At 44.5% G+C, this 22,627-nt stretch overlaps 1 protein-coding gene across 1 annotated transcript; it reads left to right on the top strand.

Annotated features, from left to right (window-relative positions):
* The first annotated feature begins 129 nt into the window (after positions 1–129).
* NABP1 (nucleic acid binding protein 1) lies at positions 130–8,990 on the top strand. Its single transcript, XM_075093911.1, has 6 exons — positions 130–456; positions 589–727; positions 3,885–3,956; positions 5,393–5,465; positions 5,725–5,791; positions 7,352–8,990. The coding sequence occupies exons 1-6, from the start codon at positions 366–368 to the stop codon at positions 7,537–7,539; spliced, it is 630 nt and encodes a 209-aa protein (XP_074950012.1). The 5' UTR covers positions 130–365; the 3' UTR covers positions 7,540–8,990.
* Positions 8,991–22,627: the final 13,637 nt, after the last annotated feature.

The raw sequence follows: 22,627 nt of genomic DNA, 5'->3' as shown, positions 1-22,627 counted from the left end.
GTCCAGTCCCGGCGCTCCGCGTGCCCCGGACGGTTCCATTCGGCCCCGTCCTCCCCGCCCCCCCGCCCGGCGCCTGGGGTGGTCCCGCCCGGTCGGTATAAAAGCGAGCGCAGCGCACATGTGCTCCTCAGTGCCGGCGGGAGCGGGAGGCTGGGTGGGGGCTGCGTTCGTGGCGTCGGTCGGGAGAGGGAGCGGTGGGGGTCGGGCGTGACGCATAGTAACCGCGCAGCCCCTCGGTGCCCGTGTCCCCGTCCCCTGTGAGGGCTGTCGGTGCCCCCCGGCCCTGTGCCGCCGCTGCCGCCGCTCCCCCGCGGGATGCGGGCTCGGCCCGTCCCGCCAGCCCTGCCCCCCGCGCCGGCCGCAGCATGAGCGCGGCGAGCGATACGTACCACCTCATAAAAGACATAAAACCCGGACTGAAAAACTTAAATGTCGTCTTTATTGTGCTGGAGATCGGTAAGTGGCTCCCGGCACGCCCCACCCCCGGGCCGCCCACGCGTCTCCCGCGTGTGTGTGGTGGGGGGGGTAGCGGGGCAGTGTGTCCGTGCCCCCCCCCCTCCCCCCCCTCAGCCGCGCTTCTCCCCGCAGGGCGAGTCACCAAGACGAAGGACGGGCACGAGGTGAGGTCCTGCAAAGTGGCGGACAAGACGGGCAGCATCACCATCTCCGTGTGGGACGAGATCGGCGGCCTCATCCAGCCGGGGGACATCATCCGCCTGACCAGAGGGTGGGTATGGGGCCGGGCCCGCCGCCCCGCTCCCCGCCCCGGCCAGGGCAGCGCCGGGTCGGGCGGGGGCCTTTGTCACGGAGCGGCGGCGGTGGGGGGCTGCGAGCAGGCTCGGCCGCCTTTCTAAAGGCACGGATGACAACGCAGCTCCCCACCCCACCCCTTTGGACTGGCTCCTTGTTGTCGAGGCAGCACCCTGAGATCACTTGCCAAATTAAAACCTTCTCCTCCACCCCAGGACATGCCTAGCGTGAGCATACGATCTAGTAGATGCCTAGGAAGGGTTTGTATTTTTCACCAAGAGGTGGTGTTTAAAAGACTTGGTTTGGCTTTAAAAAAAGCTCCTTAGGAAAATATTTCTGTCGGGTGGTAGTGGGGAGAAATGCAACAGCCGGTCCTGGTCTGTAAGTCAAGCAGGGAAGTTAAAAGCATGTTCTTATTTTTACAGCCATTTCTTTACCCTAGCAGTCAGCTCCTTAATGAAAGGAGGGAGTGATGAATGTCCCTCATGCAGAAAAGTTGCTTTTCATTGCAGTGGACTTAACAGAAATGGCAGGCAGAGGAGAAGCTTTTCAAATTCACTGTAAAAATTCATACTAGGGCTACACTGTAGAGCATATTAGTTTGCTTAGGTGCAGTTCATCTATCTCAGAGCTGGTTTAATTTTAAAAAAACCCAAACCCTTATGTTTATTATCTGTGAGAAAGAATATTAGTTTCAATTTGAAAGTCCTTTGCCATGTCACTTAAATTGTCAGTAGCGAAGTGATAGTCACTTTCATTTGAGTTCTTGGTGCCAGTTAGGTTATGCTTAGAAATCTATTGCACTGATCCTTTGGCCTACAACACTCGGAGACAGTAGAACTACAGTGTAAGGTCCTTTTAATTTGTTTTTTATGAGAAAGTACGTAAAATGTTGTTCAGTGGAGCTGCTAACTGAGCTGCTCTTTAGTTCATTTGAGTGTAATTCTTGGTTTTGGAGTGAAATTGGATGACCCTTGCCACCAGGACTACGCCTGCTTCCTCCTATGCAAATCTCCTTTTACACGACATAGCCTGACTCCTCGGCAGAGGTGGTTCTGGGGAAGCCTGCTTGCGTGGAGAGCACGTGGAGTGCTGGGGTGCCGAGGTGGGTGGAACTAAACCAGAGCTCTGGGCCAGCACAAAGCCCTGTGCATAGATGATGTTGAGACAAATTAACAGTGATATTGTTCAGCACTGCTACTGCACTCGGCTCTGTGACTGGCTTATGGTAGCTGCTTGGGTGTTCCAGTGCAAAAAATGAGAGGGTCATTGGATCCCTTAATGTCAAAAATTGAGTTTGGCTTGTATGAGTTAAATTTCTGAACTGACATCACTGTTCCTGGTGGATGTCTAATTCATGCCTTCATTTACATGAATTGCATGCTGACTTAGGACTGTGTAGTGAGTGAAATGGCAAGAATCTAAATACATTCTTGTTAGGTTCTCATATTAAGAAAAACACCCTCACACTGACATACAAGGTTCTCCAAACACAGTTTTATACTTAACTCAGATAGGATTAATTTGTGTGTGATGTTGCCATTGCAAGGCAGGTAGATTTCAGCTCTGTAGGCTAATCTGACTTTTCAGTGCAGGATGCTCAGTGATACAAGCAGAAAAGCTTAACTAGGCCCCACATGTAACCATGGTGCTTTTTTTTTTCTGCTGGATTTCAAGCTGTAGATGCATTCTTCAGCAAGCATCTGCTTTTGCAGATTTTTGTCATTGGCTGATTGGCTCATTTACAGGAAGCTGCTGCAGTTAATATTTCTAAATTTGAAGTTAGTTCTGGAGTTTAGTGCCTTGTGGCCAGCTCTTTCCAAGACAAAACCAAATGCTTGCATACATAGAATAACTTTGTGCTGGAGGTTATCAGTCCCATGATTTGCTGGGTCTTGTCCTAGTAAATGTATGTTTGACTTACATTTATTATTTGGTAGCTCTTTTCCTTTGTGCTTTGCAACAAGACAGGCCAGCTAGCTGGTTAAGCATAGAAGGGAATCTTTGAAGTGAAAGGTAGCATTATGAAGTGAAGAGCAGTAATCCTGCTTCTAGATGTAAGACTCCTGAGACAGGCACCATAACTAGATACTATGCTTTATTGCTCATGCTGAAGTACAGAGAGGGTTGTCGTTGAATTGGCATTATGGTCCTGTTCTGCCAGCCTGGCTTCTCCCTGCTGCCTCTGCTCAAGGCCCATTGTGCAGCTGGATGGCTCCCAGTCTCAGCAGATAAGGCAAAGGGCAAGAGGAAGGTTTGTTATCTATGTTCCAGAGATAGACCCAGAGCATAAGGAAGTGGTGACTTGTCCAGGCTATCTGTGACTCCTGAGTGCAATTGCTGGGGCTCCCAGCAATTTTGCTAGAAATTCTTCCTTTGCTAGAAGACACCCATATTTCTGTTAACTCCGTTGTGCTGCACCTAGGTTGCTGGTCTGCATTTTCATTATCTTTGCATACGTGATGCCCCTTACTGAAAGGAACAGTTATGCAGAAAGTTTTGCATAACTCGCATTCCAGTGCTTGAAGTCAAGTGCCACTATGAAGACTAGAGCACACTTGTGCTGTCTTGTAAGTGAATGTTTCCGCAATCAAAATGTGATTTCATTGCATTTCTGTATGTCACTTGGAATCTGATGGTCAAACTTGTGCCTTTAAAAAAACCTGGTGAGGACCTACACGAAAAAAGTAAGCACTTCCTATTATGCATATTCAGTAGCAGTATTTACATTCTGCAGTGAACAAAGGTAATTTTTCCTGGCTCCCGCTGAAAGCGGAACCAAAAGTTGTCAGTGAATGGTAACACACAGAGATACTGCTTTTGGCAAGATGCCTTTCATCTGCAAGAACAGTCAAAAGGGCTGCTTCAGCCAAGGAAAGAGCATCGAATCTCAAAATAATTGGCAATTCCAGGAAAGCAGCCAAAGGAGTCAGCTGAGCTTCCAGTACCTTTTGCTAGAAGTAAAACATAGGGATCTATAAAATTTTAGCATGGTGAAGTTGTGGTCCCTGGGAATTTGTTTTAGTCCATTCATGTAGTAATACTAACTCTTGGAAGATGGCATGCTTCTAGTTTCTTTTTCAATAGTGGTATTTCTCATTTGCTAAGACACTGCTTTGCTGCTTCTTGGGCAGGTACGCATCTCTGTGGAAAGGTTGCCTGACACTTTACACAGGACGAGGAGGCGAGCTGCATAAAATTGGGGAGTAAGTATTGCATGTTTATACTTGTGGCGGTATGTCCTGTTCTCAGCAGAGTGTCGTGGTAAACATAAGACATGGTGGCTCTTAGTAAATGGGCAGCAAAAGGCTGTTGGTTGGTTGTGGATAGGTTCAGTACAGGCAACTGTGGTGTGAGTTTTTACATGCTGTTGTGGTAATGAGCTCTGACCCTTTCTGGATTCTAGGTATACTGAGGAATATGGTCCCCTGTCATGGTACAGGTCTAGGTTTTATGTGGAGGGGGGAACTGTATAAATGATAAGGGACTTAATTTGCATTGCTTACCTAGGCCTCAGCTTGAATAACCACTTTATTTTGGTGGAAGTCTTGTGTGTGTGTGCATCATGCTGTAGAGACAAGCAGTGCAAAGAAGGAAGACAAAGGTAATTCCAGTGAATCATATCTAAACAGAAGCAAGCCTCATTAAACCTTCTTTAAACTGCCCACAAACTGAGGCAGCAACTCCTCCTGACGAAGAACAACATGAGTAACATACTTGACTAGCAACAGGAAAAATAGCAAAATTATCTAACCAGAAGAGTACTTTTGCTGTTGCACAAAGTACTGTAGGAGGCCTTGTAGTCATCAGGGAACTGTGGCTGTGGGGTGGCCACCTCTCTTCTCGGATGGTTCAAAAATGCCTAGTGCTCAGCTGGATTTTGTGAGGGATGACCTGCAGATTTTCTTTGGTGCAAAGCCATCGCCTCAGAAGTGTCATCTGGTGGGTTTACTCTCCAGCAGGCTGGAGTGAGGTGAGTCCTCGTCAGGGCTGTGCCTCCCAGCAGGAGGTGGGAGCTCCACTTCTGCTTAACCAGTCCAAGCTGTAGGATGATTCAGATCTTTCTTTCCCTCTGCCATAATTTCCCTGTGGTGAGTTGCTGGGCCTATTCTTCCATAGTCCCCTTGAGTGGAAAAGGATGCTTTGCATTTCACTCCCTGTTTTGGACTCCTCTGTGCTATTATGTTAATGAGGCACTCCATAGCATGGGAATGTGTGGGAGTGTGTAAGTTTTCCCTAGAGATCTAATGCAGCCACAGTCTGGGAGCAGGCTGGGTGGCTCTGTGCCTCAGGTGACCTTGTAAGTGGGTGCTGGACAAGATTGCGCAGCTGGAAAAGAGGTGAAGGGAGCCCTTTCATCACCTTTTGTTTTCTTTAGGCCATTTAGCCTCCTAGAGTAAATGTGTACTTGCCTCTGCTTGACTGAAATACCCTCACAAGGAAGATGTGACAGGTTTGCTACAAGTGTATAAAAGGGTCAAAGAGCCTTTTAATACCTAGGGATACTCCCTGAACAATGGGGTCTGGATTAGTTACTTCAAGGTGATAGGATATGTCAAGAACATATGCTCTTTGAGCTGTGGAGTTGAGAACTCTTAAAAAATGGTTTTAGAACTTCCTCATAATCCTAATTTCTCCCCAGGTTCTGCATGGTATATTCAGAAGTGCCAAACTTCAGTGAGCCCAACTCAGAACACATCGGGCAGAACAAACTGGTATGTTAAACTTGTCTGAGGCTTCTGGCATAAAGTTCTCATTGTTCTGAATCCTTCATACTAGGCTGTGATCAGATGTGACTTCTGGAAAAATGGATTTGAGGTGATAAATAGGCAAAAATGAGCCAATAATTAGAGTAGCAGATAAATTCCATGTGGAGCTACAATAAGAATACAGGAAAAAAATCATCCTTTTTCTGCAAAAATGTGAAATTTCTCTGATCCATGTCTTGTCTTTTCTTTTTTCATTCCTCTGAAGGCACAGGGTGAACAGAATAATAGTTCTGCATCAAGTAATATGGGTTCTTGTACTTTCGGGCCACTGGGTAAGTTTTTTGTTTTGTGAAAGGATGAGAAACACTTAATGGGACTAAAAAGAAATTGATTTTCCTTAGGGTTCTTTACTCTGGGGCAAAAGTGTGCTATGCTCTAATAAGTCTTTTAGATTGGGGCCTGAACCTGCAAGTACATAAGCATGAATATTTCCTGAATAATGGTTCCAGGATGTCTTCCCTAGAAGAGGAAGAGACCAGAATATTCAAGGTGCCTGTATCATGTGAAAGGACTTGACTAATCCTAAACTGTTGTGATGCTTTCAAAGAGTTTTTGCAGCACTTGAAATGCTATTTTTAAGCCACCTGAGACCATGGCTTTAAAAATTACTTATTTAATCTCGCCGGTCACCTTGGCATTCCTACCAGGTTAGCTCCTCAAAACACAAGTGACAGTAATCTGAATTTCAATATTTGAGCTGGCTAGATCATTTTGTAATATATTTAAGCATTGAATCTTATCTAAGAAAATGCTTCAAAGACCTGAGTGGCTGTAAGCTGAGAGGGAACCTTAGTTATGGCCTGCCTATGCGATGCCCAGGCCTGGTGCCTGGTGTTGTGTTGCTAAGCTCTGCTGGTGGATGACAGCAAACTGATTCATAACTTCCTGTTAAAAAGCACTATGTCATGTCAATTCAGTGACTGTCTGCTTTCCTCTTTAGCAGCATGATTTTCATTTCTCTTATTTTACTTCTCTTACGAACCCTTTCTGTTCCTTTGAAAATAAATGATTCTGAGCAAAGAAGGGCAGTGCTTTCAGGCCAGTCTTTCCTCAGTGGCAGGGTGAGGCAAGTAGGCTTTCAGCCCCATTAGTGTGTAAGAATTCCCTTCGTGTCCCTGCTTTGGGTGGTGAAGAGCTGTTTTCACTGACCTCATGCAATCTTCCAAACCCCCTTTTTTCTCTTCCTGCTTCTTGTGGTGTCTTTAAATGCAATGATTTCCTCTTTGTTTCTTCCTTCTTCCCCATGCTTCCTGTTGTCGTTCTGCCTTTTCAGCTCTGTCCCTCTTCCTATGGGCAAAACATGAGCAGTGATGCTTACGAGGTTCAAGTTCCTGAGAACTTGGTGCTAGCTGAGCTACTTCTGTAGCTGCACTTCACAAGGCAGCTTTCTATTCTGTGTGCCTGGTAGTGGGGAATGCTGCAAGATGCTTTGTGTACCCTGCTCTTTTGCTGATTTCTCCTTGACTACTTCTGACCTGCTGCCTCTGGAACATCTTAGTGTGTGACCTACAGGCCAGTGCATGTTTCTGAAAGCACCAGTCTAGTTTAATGAGACTCCAGTCTCTCTTCTGGGCAAAGAATCAGCATGCAACTCTGACCTTTCTTGTTTTAGTTAAAAGTGGGGGTTAGGTATGGGAGGGTAAGTAGTTTGGGAGGGGGGAAAGGAAAGCTGTGGTTTGTGGTCTTGCAGTGCCAGAGAGGCTTTTCCTTCTGGTGCTCAGGGTTTGCTGGTTGCTGCAAACTCCATGCATTCCCTGTTGCTAAACTTACATAAGGGAGCAGTGATTTCAGTCCATGGAACTCGTGATAACCTTTTTTTCCTGTCTTTTTAGGAAATGGTTTACAAACTGGACCTGAATCAAGTGGATTTCCATTTATGTATAATCAAGGCCACACTTATTCAGGTAGTGGGAGAGGCAATGGACGAGGACCTGTAAATCCAGCACCAGCTAATAGTGTTCAGCCTCTTCTCCCTGCTGTCAGTAATGGGAGGGACCCACGCAGAGCCTTTAAAAGATGACTATGCCAAATGTGGTTGTACAGCTTGCTTAAACTCTACACTCTACTTGAACACTTATTGCACTTTTATTTATAGTTAACTGTGAACCAGTCTGTCCTTTATTATTGTTTTTTTACCTTTTGGTCTATGGAGCAAACTTGATGTGATCTATTTCTTGTGTTGCTTAGGGAAGCACAGTGAGTCTTCCCCATATATTAAGGGGGTAGAGGGAGAAGGTGGATATAAGCAAGTAAGGGTAACGGGTTGAAGAGTCTCAATTAAAACTCGGTACCCTTTGCTAAATGGAAGAAAATTTCAGTTAACATATATGTATTTTTCTGTTTGGTCAGCCATATAGCCTTAAAAGGTCTATTATGTCCTGTGTGAACATACGTTGACTTCCATCAGGGTTAATGGGAGTTCTTCGTATTGGAAGAGAAATGAGGGGGAAGAGCAAAGATGCTCTAGTGAACTAGGTGTCCTTGGAATGAATATATAGCTTGTAAAAGCAATAAGTATAAGGAAATGGTGGTGCCAGCACCTAGTGGTGTCTCCTGAATCAGAATGGGTAACTTGGATAAAAGTTGAAGACATGGTGAGTGTCTTGAAGCTTCACTTCTGATTCCAAAAAGGTGTACACTACTTAAATTCTCCATAAACACCATTACCACTGTTAAGGAAAGTCACACTGATTTTTTTTTTTTGCTTTGGATAGAAGCGTGGATATTCATTCTTGCTTTGCATGAAATAGCAGGAGAGGAGGACTTAAACTGAGACAGTATTGGCGAATATGCAGTTTGTAGCCCCTCCTTGTGTAAAAGCCGAAGGTTACTTTGCAGAAGTCTGGATTTCCAGGAAAGAACTGTTTTCAAATGCTGCATTACCCATCTCTTCAACGAGGCTGCCTACTTCTCCTTCCTTCATTCAGCTTTCCAAATGAATTATGTATTAGATGAAGCTGTATGTGTGGATTGCAGAGGTACTGGCCAAGCACACAGCTGCCCTTCTGATGCTGTTAAGCTTTCTTTCCTCTGTTTTATATGAAATATGAATTATCCCTTCAAGAACTTAACCCCACCGCCACCATCTCCTAGGGGAAAATAGCTGTGGCTTTATTCCTGAGATCGCAAATGCCTTGACTCTAGGTAAGAGTCAGTGACATATTTCAGATCAGGTTCAAAAACAACTTGGAAGCTGAGGTGTCATACTGGATTCGTCTGTTTAACTCTTCATATAGCTGACCTCTCAAATAAAAATTGCACTAACCATTTAAAAAAAAAACAAATCTAACTTTTCTTTCTGTCAAGCCATAAAGACTTCATGACAAAAGGCTACTTCTGAATTGTGAGTTTTCTCTGGTCATTCATGTTAGTTGAATCTACTACTATGTCACTAATGTTTACAAGTTATTTACATTTGATACTTCTGCTTTTGGTACTCTATCATGATGATTTGTTGAAAATTGCTTCTAATTGGCAAAGTTCCTTGCTTAGTCTGAAATACCGAATTTTCTTTTAAATGCAAGCAGCAGCAACAACAAACTTCTGAAGGGAGGTTTAGAGAGACTTGTGTGCCCAGATGCCTGAGGGCCGTTTGCCTCTGGTGTGGCAAAGTGCTGTCCTGATACCTGCTTCCAGCTGGAACTAGCAAAACTTGGGCACAAGAGGGTGACATGCCTTATGACATCACCCACGGGTGCTGTTACAGAAGAACTGGTGAACCAGAAAGCACGCAATGACTTCTGGGGAAATGGTGTAAAGAGGTGATGTGTAACTCAGGGACTTTAAATGGCTTATTTAAAAGTTGTGTATAGTCTAGATGCATGGACAACCTGTTATGCAGCATTGATTTAGGATGTTTGATATATGCTTCTGAGATGGAAGTCAAGAGGATTTCTAAACCTGTGAAGTATATATGACACATGTTCCAGAGGTAAATGAGATGTAAGTATGGTATGAGAGCTGTGCTTTCCAGTAGCAGCTGTAAAGGTACCAAGTGAACACTGCAAATGAAGGCATGGTGGGGACATTGGGGAATCTCTACTGTGGATGTCAAAGCCTGGTGGTCTTGACTTCTCTACAGCATAAAGAAGGTTGAAATAGGGGGAGCCCTGTGTTAGTGTATGCTGAGGGTTTGTAGCTCTGTGCATTTGAGCTTTTATTAAGCTAATAAACAGAATACTTGTTCACAAATTCCAAATAAAAAGTGAGATGATTACTGCTAAGTGGCATAAGATTAAAAGCTTGCTGTCAAGTGGATGATTGATTTGCAGTTGGGAGGAAAAAAAGCAAGAGGCTGCTCTTCATGTTCTCAAGGTTAGTAGCATTCCTGCCTCCCTGTTTCTTATGTGAAACTATCTCACTTTATTAATAAATTTTTACTTCTTTGCAGGGGAAATCTGTGCCCTGAAAAGTCACATGGACTTAAATATAATCGTAGTAATTTTTCAAGGTCTTCTGATCTTCCAGTGAACCTAAGACAAAGTTGTTTCCCTCAGAGGTATCAGTGTCAAGATAGTAAGTTCTCAGCTTGCAGAGGAATCTGGAAGCCTGCCCTTACATCTGTTCGGATCATACCACCTCAGTGTGCGGAGAGACAGATACACGCATTTCTCTGTGTAAACAAGCAGTTACTGTGAATTACTCTGACACTACAAGGCAGTTAAGGTGCCCAGTGGTTAGGTCGTTAGGGAGTCTCTTGACATGTCTTCCCAAGATATTAAAGGTAAGGCTGCAGTTAGGGTAGTCTCATTCTAGATAATAGATTGCCAAAGGGAAAAACCCTGGAAGGTGCTCACGTGTCCAGGCACAAACTGCACAGTGCTGAAGTGCAGCCCAGTAGGTCCTGATACACTTGAGTCACAAGATTCCCAGCTCTTGCCACTCCACAACAGCTCATCTCCTCTTACCCACCCTAACAAAAGGACTGATGGCAGACTGCAGCAATGCGGCAGTGGAGAGAGTTTTGCTCTGTCTGCTGCAGTCCTCCATGTGTTCCTTCTGTCCATCCTCGGTGTGAATCCTTTGCCTTGGTCCCAAAGTGGAAAAGCAGTCCTGTACCATGAAATACTCTTTGAACCTTGAATGCATGGTAGTGTCATGCACTCTATATCCACAGTGAGAATGTGGATGGTGCTGAAAAAACAAATATAAGTGCTGGACCAAGGCATGTGATATAATATTGTCTCAGAACTCATTTAATGAGCTTTGCCCTTAACTAGCAGGTTGCAGTCCTATGCACTCCAATAATGGTGCCCTTCAGCACCACACAAATTCCAGTAAGGGTATCTGCCACAGCTAGTGCTGCTTGTACAAGGCTGCTACAGGCAGTATGAAACATCTTTTCTACTTCAGTGCAGTCTCTGCACAGATGACGCCCTTGGCAGCATTGCAGGGATGTCAGCCATGTCCTCTGTTAGTGTGTGCATTTCTCTGGACATGGGGAGCGTTTAGTAGACAAATGCTGTTCCCTGTAGCCCACTGGGGCCTTAGTTTTTCACAGACATTTTGCTAATGACCTGGCTGTGCTACGGTCATCCTCTGCAATTCATGTCCACACCCCCAAAACAAAGGTTTTATTCTGTAAGGCAGTTTTCATCAGCAACTCCCCAAGTGCTTTGTCAGGACTAGGACTTACTAAAAGTAAAGGGGGTTTGGGTGTATCTGGGGAAGTTTCCTGGGCTGCTTAATGGCCTGTGCGTCCTCAGCTGCCAGGTTGTTTCCCTGGTTTGCTCAAATGTCCATAGATTTCAGACATGTCGTTTATTCTTAATCCTCGAGCCAAGCTATTATATTTGTGCTGCCAAGTGCGGTCTCTGGTGGTGCTTTTGAGGGACATCCAGGGTGCGGCCTTGCTTTCTCCTCGTAGCTCTTCCTAGTGGCTAGCTCTTGAGCTAGACGTGCCTGGTTTCGGGAGGTTTCCCTTAGCCCAGCACCAGTGCCTGTTAGTGAGGAGGCTGCAGGGCTGTGACTCCCTGTCCTGGCTCTGATGAGGCTGTGTTAACGACTGCAGTAGATGGAGGTTGCTGTGTCTGAGCTAGATGCTCCCTCTGCTGTTAGATGCTGCGGGGTGAGCCTGGCCCTCACTGCCAGGGAGCACGGGGATCCCAGGGGACCACTGGCCAGCCTGGGCTGGGTGCCCTGCTTGGGGTGGCCTGGAGCATCCCCCATGGGGGTTGTCCAGTAACCCTAGCCCCTCCATGCCGCAGGTGGAATGAGGGCACGGCAGTGAGGTCTGAGGCTGATCTGGGGCTGTGTGTGGGGTGCTGGGGGCACCAGTCCCTGCAAGGTCCCCTGCTCCGGCCTGCTGCCTTCAGCAGCCATTCAGGGGCTTGTGGTCCCTACCAGAGCGGGAGCTCCAGGTGCTGTCTTTGGGGAGCACAGAAGGGCTCAGCCCGCCTCAGTGGCTCGGGTGGTACTTCAGCTGCTGCTGGTAATGCTCCATGTTCCCAGTGCCTGCTCAGTTTTGTCGGGGGGGAGATGGTTGCTTCAGGCCATGGAAACAGACCTTACAGGGCTGTGTGCCTGGCTGATTTAACAGCCTCTTTGCTGGCTGCTTTTATTTGCTTCTGCATAATCGGGGAGATTGGAGCTGGCTGAAGGAGGGGAACCACTCATGGGGACACGGCGTCAATTAAAACAACAACAAAAAAAAGCTGTTGTGTTCCTACTGGAAGACATACCAAACCGGGGGCAATTGCCTGAAAACTGAGATTGAGGTTTTCAGCAAAGCCTTTCGGGAGTTCATTCAAAGATGCATTTTCTGACTTAGCTTTAATCATGCTACTATTTCCTTTATTCTTGAGTCCAGATAATTTGAAACTGTTATAGCTTTTTATAAGGATTATGCTTTTCAAGTTATTCTGTGATGGCCATTTGTGTGTGTGTATACAATACGTATACACATACACAGCATCTTGTAATTGGGATGGAAAAAATTAATCCTAAACAAGCTGTTGACTAAACTACAGAGGATGGAGTTCAAAGGGATTCGGAAAAAAGTTTGGAAGTGACTAAGGGGAACACTTAAGGACTTCATTTAGCTTTTTAATTTCTCTAAATTGCTGATGTTTTTTCTCAGGAAGAAAGCAATGCAGTTATAAGAGCTTCATCTGAAACTGCCCTTCCACACCCACAGCTGATAAAGACTGTAGGATTTGTACATTTCCTAGGGAGCAAGATTAGGGAAGGAGCAAAACATCAGGATTTAGCTCAGAGAAGAAAATTCTTGTGCTGTAAATATACCTTCAGAGCTAAATGATTCATTACTATACAAGTTTAAATGGGATGGTATCTGCTCTGCAGAATGGAGAACCTGAAGCAGTGCAGTCACTGCAGGGCTGACTAGCTGCTGCATGTTAGATAAATTGGCACATAAAAGACAGAATCGGCCTACTGTGTCATTAACTGAGACTCCACAGGAGTGTAGTTGTATGTTGTAGGGTATCAGCAGAACCCTCTACCAAGCTTTTTTCAGGTTCATGACCAGATAGTAAAATGGTCTTGCAGACTACTGGCCAACTATTTGGGAAATGTGGAACCACACTTGCCCAGGTCTGCCCCGTGCCCTGTGGGGATGGCCAGGAGATCCCACTGACTTCAAGCATGATTGGGATCGGGTCCTGTGCAGGCATTAGGTTCTCATCTGTAAAACCAGGATAAGGTGGTAAGGCAGATCTATCAGATGCTAAATTCATCATTTATGAAGACACTGAATGCTATGGAAAAGCTGAAAGCCACAACCAATGGGTAGATTTTTCTTTCTAAATAAGAGACGTTTAAGAACATGAATATTCCTAAGCTTGGGTTCTTTATAGTTTGGATTCTTCAGAGTTAGCAATTTGGGTTTGCTCTTTTTCCAGAGGTGCCAAGTGCTGCAGTTCTGTGCCCAAAATTGCAAGTGACCCACCAGTCGTGGAGAGCTTGCTGGTGCGACCAGGAGCGGCTGCCACTTCCCTGGGGCCTGGCACAGCTCGGGCTCACATGGTGCCAGTTCCTGGTGCAGGGTCTGTGGGTACCTGTATGGCCCCCTAGCAGGTAGGGCAAGGCTGTCCCTTCCACACCAGCACCAGCTACTGGTGCCGCTGAGTGTGCGGGTGGAAAGCTGTGGTTCTCTACGCAGCAACGCTGGCTGCCTGCCGGGCACAGCGGTGCAGCAGTGTAGAAGCTGCTTGTGCAGGACCTGTAAGTGAAGCTTGCTTTTTTTTTTCCCCCTGAAGAAAACGGAAAAAAACACACATCCTACCGGGTGGGAAGTGCAGCCGTTAGCAACTGACCTGTTAAGAGCTGGTACTTCTGCTCCAAGTCCAGTCTTGCTGCTGCACTGCCACCAGGGCAGGGGTGGGGCGACACCCCAAGTCAGGATAGCTGGAGGATACTTGGGCAAGGTCTGTAGCAGAAGGGCTGGTGGGTCCGTGGAAGGCTCTGGCTGGTAGACTTCTGGTACCTGTGTCATGGGTAAATTTTTAAAACGGTTGGACAAATACCTGTCAGGAGTGCCTGGGGAGGGGGCAGTGGATTCTGGTGTGGGACAAGCATGAAGATGCATTAAATGATCTCCTGTAGCCGTTTCCACCATTATTTTCTATGATTTATGCATTAGCTTAATTTTTCTAATTTCCTCCTTCCTAGGTTGATTAATACTAAATTTAATTTTCTGTAATCAACTTGAGCATGTAACTTGGAGAGATGAGGTTTAGGCTGATTGCGGTAAAAATCTACCTATCCTGTCTAGCTTGAATAAAGCAAAACTATTTTTATCTCTAAATTATGCAATATTTTCATGGAGCTCTGCAGCCTACTTATATTTAACCTTTGAGTGGAGTGCTCTGTTTTTTCAGATCACCTAATGCAAACTTTGCAAATGGGTTTTTTAATTATGAGAAACCCACCTGCATGCCATCAACCAAATTATTAGCAAGGCAGAGAAGGATAACCAATAGTGCTGTCAGACTTCAGCTGAATATGAAAAAATGTTTAAATGCCAAGAACAGAAGTTGCCAAGAAATAACTTGAAACACCAGGTGCTGGAGGAACAAATTAATATGACTTATTTTATTTTTAGAAATGGTGTGTCGAGGCCTGATGCAGATAGACGTTTCTGTGTACAGCAGCAATGCGTGGCTATGCAACAGAACTGACAAAATCAACACAACCTTCTCTTAAAAGAAAAAGAAAAGATCTAGTTTAGTTTTAAAAAGCCCTAGGTAGGGAGAGAAAGAGAACTTGATCTACTCTCTACTATTTGTAAGACTCTGGTGAGCTGTTGTCGTGCTGTTGCTTATCAGAGCTGTCTGTGATGTGGTTTGGGATGACCTTGAAGCAAGAAACCCCTGTGCAAAAGCCACTCTCGAACGCCTTTCCCTGGTACGTGCAATCTAGTTTCATTTTGGCTGTGCTTTACTGCTGGCAGGGCCCATTGCTAGGGACAGTGAGTCTAAATGTTCTTGCTGAGCTTGTTTTCCCCAGTAGTGCAGGGAATCAGAAGTAATTTCTAGAGGAAGTGGGAACCAAAACATCAGTAAGTCGATATCATGAAGCCAATAAGAAGGATGTGTCGGCTCGGGAAAATTGCTACAATAAGCTTCCCGTAGCTTTTTTAGTGAAGTAGATTTGCAGAAGCCTTCTGTGCAACTTCATCAGTGTTGTAGCTGAGGGCGTGAGTTAAAAATCTGTGTCTTTCTAGTAGGTGCAAATGGCTGGAAGCTATGTTGGAAAAAAGAGGTGCATTGATCATGGACCATCAAACAAAAACTGAAAGTAGGTCTGTAATTACCTTGTGTTTTCATAGATGTGCTTCAGCAGTCTATTTTCACTGGGCTAATTTTTATTTTTTTGGAGTGTTATGAGATGATAGCTCCTTCTGTGGCCATGGCTATTTTGATGTCTGAAGTTGGTGAGCTGCAGCTGTTATTGCAGGCCGCTACTTCAGCCCAGGTATGAAGATGGCCACTTAGGAATTAACTTAAGGGTGATGCATGCAGTGATTTGGGTGATGTGCGTAGCCAGTGGCCATAAGTTAAGAGCCTGTCAGAGGGCCCCAGCTGTTAGCAGGGTGCTCTGTCGGTGATGCACAGGACGACGTCTCCCTGGGACTGTATTTTTAGGTTCTGCAGGTGTTTCCTCTTCCTCCAAACATGTTTGGTTTGCTCCGGCTCAGGATGTGTGGACCTTGGGTGGTTTGTGGTTTTTTTTTTCTTGTTTCAGGTAAACTTGAAAGATCCCTGCTGTGGACCTCTGTGTTTTCTCTGACTGCCCTCTCTTTTACCTGTCCTGAGAAAGTCTTTGCTAGTAGCAACGGAGGGGCTCACCTGCCATCCTGCTGACCCTTCCCCTGCCTGTTGCTGACCTTGCCATATGGTTACTTGCACAATATATTCCTTGAATATAATTCTAATTTCTCTCTAAGATGTTATTACTCATTGGGTGTCTGACCAGCCCGCCTCTTATTATTTCTGCTTGTTCCAGCTCATTTCTGTATTACCAAAGTAATTTGCAGGCCTGGCCAGTGACAACCCCTGTTGCCGTCCCCCAGTAGGTATGACATTGCCTGCCCTCCAGGATAACAGCAATCCTCCTGCAATCCCATTGATCGAATCCTCTGAGGCTGGAGAAGGCATTTCATGCATCATCGTAACAAGTTGTTCACAACTCCCTGTGTGCTGGGCTTCAAATTCAGCCTTTCAAAAGACTTTGATAAAGAAGAAAGGATCATTTTTTTTCCTGACTGCTGCAAATGAAAAAGCTTTTCACCTGGGAGTCATGGGTCATATTTATGGAAATGGGGAAAGCACTTGCAATATTTATAGCTGTTACAGAAGCGATTGAATCTATCTTTTATTGATATGTATTTACATGCCCACAAAAATCTTATTGCACAGTAGTTGAGAGAACTTTATTTAGATTTAGTATTTTGAAGTAATTTTTTAGTGCTTCTTTATTATCCATGGAGTGCAAGATTCAATATTTCAAGTAGGACTGTCACCAAACAGCCGGAGGTTTTTAAAAGATTTTTATTTTACATAAAGATAAATGTTGAAACCACATTTTTCAGAGGCACCATCTGTTCCATGTTGACCTTAATTTTCTGGATGAGTGCTTTTCTTCAAACGTTTTAAGTCTTGTCTACATTTCATTTGGTTGGAAGTGTTTAGGTTATTTGTTGAACAGGAAATCAGATATTCAGAATGCAAACACACCATTACATTGCAAATTATTCCCTTTGTATAATTTAGCAAACTGCTTTGTAAGTACTCTGCAGACTTGCTGGGGTAGCTCTGCTTCCCTGACATCTGGCGGGTTGGCCCTGTGTGGAACTGGATTTCTTTTGAATGTCACCGTCATGCCTTGCACTGGGAGATGGGGCACAGGACGCTGAGTGAGAACTGTGGAATACACTTTTACTGAGTAGTTTCTGGGGACATGGGTAGGATAAGGGTCTGTCGGTTGGCTTCACGGCCTTGCAAGGATTTGCTGTTCAGGCTGTCTAAACAACAATACCCAATCCTACTAAAGGGGGGGGTCACTGAAATAGCTGTATGTCTGCATATGCATCGTTCCCACAGGGCAATCCCCACCCTTTCTTTCTTCAAATTCTTCTTGCTCCCATGTCTTCAGCTGAAATAGGCTTATAAATGATTTTTGCCTTCCTTTGCTTCCAGCCTTGCTTTGTGGCTTGTCTGAACTCTTGTGGCTCTGGTGGTTCAGCTGTTTGTTACCCTGCCACCTTCAAGGGCTTCCAGGACCCTGCTTGTCTCTCTGCTTCTTCTGCCCTGTATCAGCTTTGCAGGCTCAGCACCTTGCCCCAGCCTAAGCTCGTCCCTTGTCAGCCCCATACAAGCTTCTCGGCACTTTCACTGTCCCTTCCAGGAGGTTGCAGCTAAGCCCTGTATAGGTAAGTGTATGTTAGATGTTCTCTATCACTATGTGGTCGATATGGGCTAATGCTGGCCTGCAGCAGCAACTATTTTAGTGACAAGATGTACTCTTGGCAGGGGCAGTAGCATCTTCATGGCTTTGTATTGCAGGTGGAACTGTAATCCTGCTGTTACATTTCTTTTCATACTGTAGTAGTTCCTTTCGCCCCTGAAAAGTTTGCAGCTTAATGCAGAAGGGATATTGAGACTTTTTTCCCCCCAGAATATGGATTTCGAAATAAAACTAATGATGTGGTAGAAAAAAGTGATACAAATTAATTTTTATTGTGTGCTTCAAGAAAATTCCAGAGGGGAATGCTGTAAGGACTGCACTCTTCTAAATCAACCAGCTGTTTTCTTTACAGCTCTACTATGTAAGTGCCTAGTAAAGCCCATTTCAATGAGATGCACAAATGTGGGGGGAAAGAGCTGAACAAATAATAAAATATCTGTTTAAACCAAGATTGTGGTGCTTCCAAATACCAAAGCCCAGAGTCTGCCTCACCGGGCTGGCTCAGTCTGGAAATACCTATTGCTACACCAATTTTTGAGGGGAGTGATGGAGGAGGAAGAGCAGCTGCTGGACTTGTGGCTCATGCTAATGACTGTTTGCCATCCAGAAAACCATGCAGTGCTCTGCTGCTGGATATTTAGAGGGTTCTTGAATGTTCACACGGTACGTATTGCTGCCAAGGCCCTGTGGAGTGAAGGCAGCGTGTGGCCAGGGTGGTAGAAGCAGTGGGTTGGGTCACCTGCTGTCCTTCCTCCCCACCGTGCCTAGGGGACTGGGACTCTCTGCTGGGAAGCGGGGACATCAGTCTCATTCTTGTTTTAAATCCAGGCTAGCTCAAGCTATTTTAAAGGGATCTTTTTCTAATCTGTGCTATAAAATAATTAAATCTAGAGTGTGAAAGTTTTGTCTCTCCTAGTTATCTCTTGCATCTGGATTTATATGTCTATGCAAGGACAGGAGTGATTAGTACTGGAGAAAACAAAGTCTGCTCTTCCTCTACCACTGAAATAAATGTTCTTCTGCTTTTTGAAAAAGCACTGAATCTTGCAAATGGAACATGAGAGTGATTTACATCGTTTTGGTCTTGTTTTGAGGCAGTGATTTATAAATTACGTCAAACTGCGCATCTGTAAATGGGTGAAAAGTAACTCAGCGGGAAGAACTACATCAAAACTGCCCCTTGCTTCTGTAGGACGGGCCGTTTCAGAAGACACGATGTCCGGCTTAACTGCCAGGTCAGCTTTTAATTATTACTGTAATTAATCTCAGTTTGATCTCTTTTTAAATCTACTCAACAGTGACAGAAGGAACTGTTGAAGAAAAGCATTAAAAGCAGGACTCTAAGCAGAGCAGGGAGTCGTTTCTGGGTTCTACCAGGGGTGGGGAAGGGCTCAGAAATAGCACATTTGGCTGACGGCAGCATTTAGGACCTCAGATACCACTGTAGGACAGCTTGAAACCTCCAAACTATTGAAAAGTTGGGCTGTGCATTTGATGTGGAAGTCTTGGGCAAGAGAGTGGCATCCCAGCGTGTTAACTGCCCTGGCAGCATGAAGCCCACTTCACAGGGGTTCCCATTCAAAGGGGTCAAACAAAATTTGAACATCCCAAGACTGAGCCTGAATTTGCAGTAAAAATCTGTTGGAGACTACGGCAGCAGTGGGGTAAGGGAATGAGCAACAGCTGTGTCCTTTTCAAAACAGATCCACACTAGAAGCAGTATGTCTTTCTTTTCAGCAGAAGTGTGTTTGGTTTTACAAGATAAAAATACATTTGTTTCCATGCATCTGCCTTTCTACAATTGCTTACGGAAACACCTAACTTTGGTAGTATCATTGTAGAGTAAGTGTTTTAAGATTGCTTGGTGTATGTTTGTCAAGTTTCTGTGGATAGTTCCGTAGCATGAAGTTTGTTAGGGATTGAACAAATAATTCTTTAGAGACAAAACAACTAACTTTTAGGTGATTTAAAGAAGGCATTCTGCAAATACTGCCTTTTTTTTGGTATGGTCATATCTGCACCATGTGAATAAGTATATTAAAGATGACCAAAAGTATTCTGACCTGCTAAGCTGCAAGTTAAATCCAAAGTCACTGTAAAACTGTTTGAAAGACTACAACTTTGTTTCTTAAGTTGAAAAGAGAGGGTTGAAAGCTGAGTGCTTATCCATTGGAATGCCTGAATCTCCAACACATTATTTTAGATGTTAAAAAATAAGTGTTGCAAATCTGTGGGGCTAAGGGAGGGGGGAATTTGCTTTCCACTGGCACGTAGGATAGGTCACCACTTAAAAGAACAAAAGTAACACCACCCACTAAAACCTCCAAACCTGGCATCACCCTCCCCAAAATCTGTGCTCACTTTTCATTGCTAATACCTTTATGTTTGTACTGTGGTGAAATCCAGTGCCCTGCTACCTGTCTCATGTAGTGAGACTGGCGTGTATTGCTTGAATTTTGTATATATGATGACGCATAACCACAGCGTGCAGATCAGGAAGATGACTTGATAGGCAAGTAGGCAGCTGGAGGTGATCGGTGGCGGGGATCTTAGGGAGGTTATTGAGGGCTGTAGAGAAGGAGAATGCAAGCTAATTGTTTTGATTCTCCTGATCTGCAGCAAGAAAGAAAACCTTCACTTCTGATCCAGTCGTGGCCCTGCCACCTTGCTTGCATCACTCCTGATCAGAAAATGAACCCTCTAACCATAATCTGCCATACAGCGCTGGCTGCCCAGGTCTCACCTGTGTGCTATTAAAGCCCTGCCTTGGTAAGTACTCTGCTCTCTTCCAAAGGGCCATAACTGCTCTCTTCCAAAGGGCCATAACTGCTCTCCTCGTTGGGCCGGGGCAGCACGGGGCTCCCAGGGCTTCCACTACTCGGTGAAAATCCAAGCTTCAAAATAACTACCCAACATTTGGAAGAGGGTGGCCAAAGAAACAGCAAGGTTGGTTTCCTGGGCTTCCAAGGACTGTTTTCATATTCACTTCTCACAGTAAAGAATTCAAATTGCTGTTTTGTTTGAATCCATAGTTTTTGTAAAGCATGTTCCCCTCTAAGGAAATTGCCACAAACCCACATGTTCAAAAGCCGAACATCATTTTTCCCTATTAGAGCATGCTATTATCTCATGTAATCTCTGGATTATAACTAATTAATGTAACTATACCTAATTATTGAGTTAGCTACAGGTGAGAAGGAGCTTATTTTTAATGAGATTTTTGTTTGATGGAAAGTAATGAATTCTCCAAATGACATGTCCTTTCATCCAGATGTATTTACCAAGAATTGGATATCATAGTGACGTAGGCTGTGTTTTGTTTTTTTCCAAATATAATGCAAAATATAATGTGTGGTAACTTGGCTGACTGCTCAGGAGCAAATAGTGCTATTTGAGAAGAGGCTTTGAGTGATGACTTGCGTTTTACTTGGATTCCCAAATGTAAGAAACTGGGAGTGCAGACAATAGTGCAGAGATATTTATGCTTTGGTAGCAGTGATGTGACCGAGGGTGGCAATGAAGTCACTGCTTGGAAGTGGGGCCTCTGGAGGAGGTGCACTGTATCTAACACGTTAAAAACCCCCTAGGATAGTGTACAGGTACAGCTTGCGAGCAGCCCCCAAGAGATGCTAATTTACTGCAGAGGTGATTCTGATCTAGAGCAGGCTGGTGCTGCTGTGCCATAAACCGTTTTCTCCCTTGCCTGGCTGGCATTAGTACTTGGGATATTTTAACCCAAATCTGAAAGAGAAAAGGATGTCCCTTTTGCTGGTCTCCATGAGATCAAAGAGCGATACTCTCTCACTATGACATTGGTGTCACAACATAAAGCCAAATATAGTCCCAAACATGATTTATTGGTTCATCCAAATGCAGACAAATAGTTTTCCCACTTATTATAGAAATAATACTGTTTACTTGCCATCTGGTTATTATACATTATTTCCTTTTTCTTTTCCCCCCAAGACAAAAATGAAGATCTTTTGATTAGCAGGTACAGTAAAATGTGACTGATTTATTTGTGAGAATTGTGGTTTGCCAAGTACATTGCTGTAGCAAAAGTACTGTTTGTTATGACACTGTACTGAGTCACTTGTTGATGCTATTTGAGGGAGAGAATTTAGTTGAAGAAACTGGAACAGGATGTTCATTTTATTTCAGTACTTGTAATCCTGAGTCATCTCTGATAGCTGATGAAATATAGCAACTCATATTTTAGAAAGAGCTTCTCTTAACATAATTTGGGGATGCTGTAATTTGATAGAGGATGGAAAAATACACAGAGCTGATTTTATGCGAAGAGGTTTACTTTAGTTGTCACTGTCTGTTGAAGCACTCTTAAACTTTGCACATCTGCGGCACTTTACCATGTCTTTAAATATTTTGTAGTTAGGGTGAAACAAGAGCCAATGTGTAGATAGCACACGGGTGTGTAGGTTTGGGGGTTTTGAGGACTCTGTCTCAAGTATGTGAGTTCTGGCTGTGGAGTCAGGCTGCTTCTTGGTTGATCATGTTGGCTGCCTCATCGTATGCTTCCACTGCAAAAATAGGAAGTCCAGAGGTGTTTGGTTGCGTGCATGGGAAGTAATGAAGCAAAGGGAAAGTTATTACTCATGTAAGAGGTTGAATTCAAATTTTAAGTGAGATCTTGGATATCATTTTATGCAAGCCTGTTCGTCTGTGGGGAGTGTGATTATCGGAGTAGTATGAACCGTCAAATGTGTATTATTGTTATTTCCTGTATAATTTGTTAATGATCCTGAAGTTGAGCATATTTCCTCTTAGGAGCACAGACACTTTCAAAATAATTTGCATGTATCACTTCAGCTTCGCTTCAGGGTAGCAGGCAGCAAATATTTAAAAGCACAGAGTGCTTATAGGCAGAAAATAAATAATATTGACTACATTTAAAGGTGTGGGAAGAATTTATGTAGGAAGAATGTAATTATTAGATTTGGAATTTGACCAGGATGCACAATACTGCTCTAAGTGAGGGAAAATACTATAGCGTGAACCTCGACCACAGGATATAAGGATGTAGTTTCACTTTTAATTTGGGCGCATGCATGTTCAGTAGTGCAGTTAATGTTCTCAATACCAAGGTGACAAGCTAGCTGGGAAAGCAAAATTATACCCCTCATCTTATGCAGTTGTTGGTTCTCTTTCAGGATCCTGAAGATCCA

The sequence above is a fragment of the Phalacrocorax aristotelis genome, chromosome 5 (assembly GCF_949628215.1).
Source record: "Phalacrocorax aristotelis chromosome 5, bGulAri2.1, whole genome shotgun sequence".
Classification (NCBI taxonomy): domain Eukaryota; kingdom Metazoa; phylum Chordata; class Aves; order Suliformes; family Phalacrocoracidae; genus Phalacrocorax; species Phalacrocorax aristotelis.
This window is presented reverse-complemented; position numbering and strand designations above follow the sequence as displayed.

Excerpts from the sequence above, each read along its gene's own strand:
- NABP1 (XM_075093911.1), top strand. The coding sequence starts at position 366 with ATGAGCGCGGCGAGCGATACGTACCACCTCATAAAAGACATAAAACCC. Across the intron at positions 457-588 it reads CTTTATTGTGCTGGAGATCG|GGCGAGTCACCAAGACGAAG; the intron begins GTAAGTGGCTCC and ends TTCTCCCCGCAG. Across the intron at positions 728-3,884 it reads ATCATCCGCCTGACCAGAGG|GTACGCATCTCTGTGGAAAG; the intron begins GTGGGTATGGGG and ends CTTCTTGGGCAG.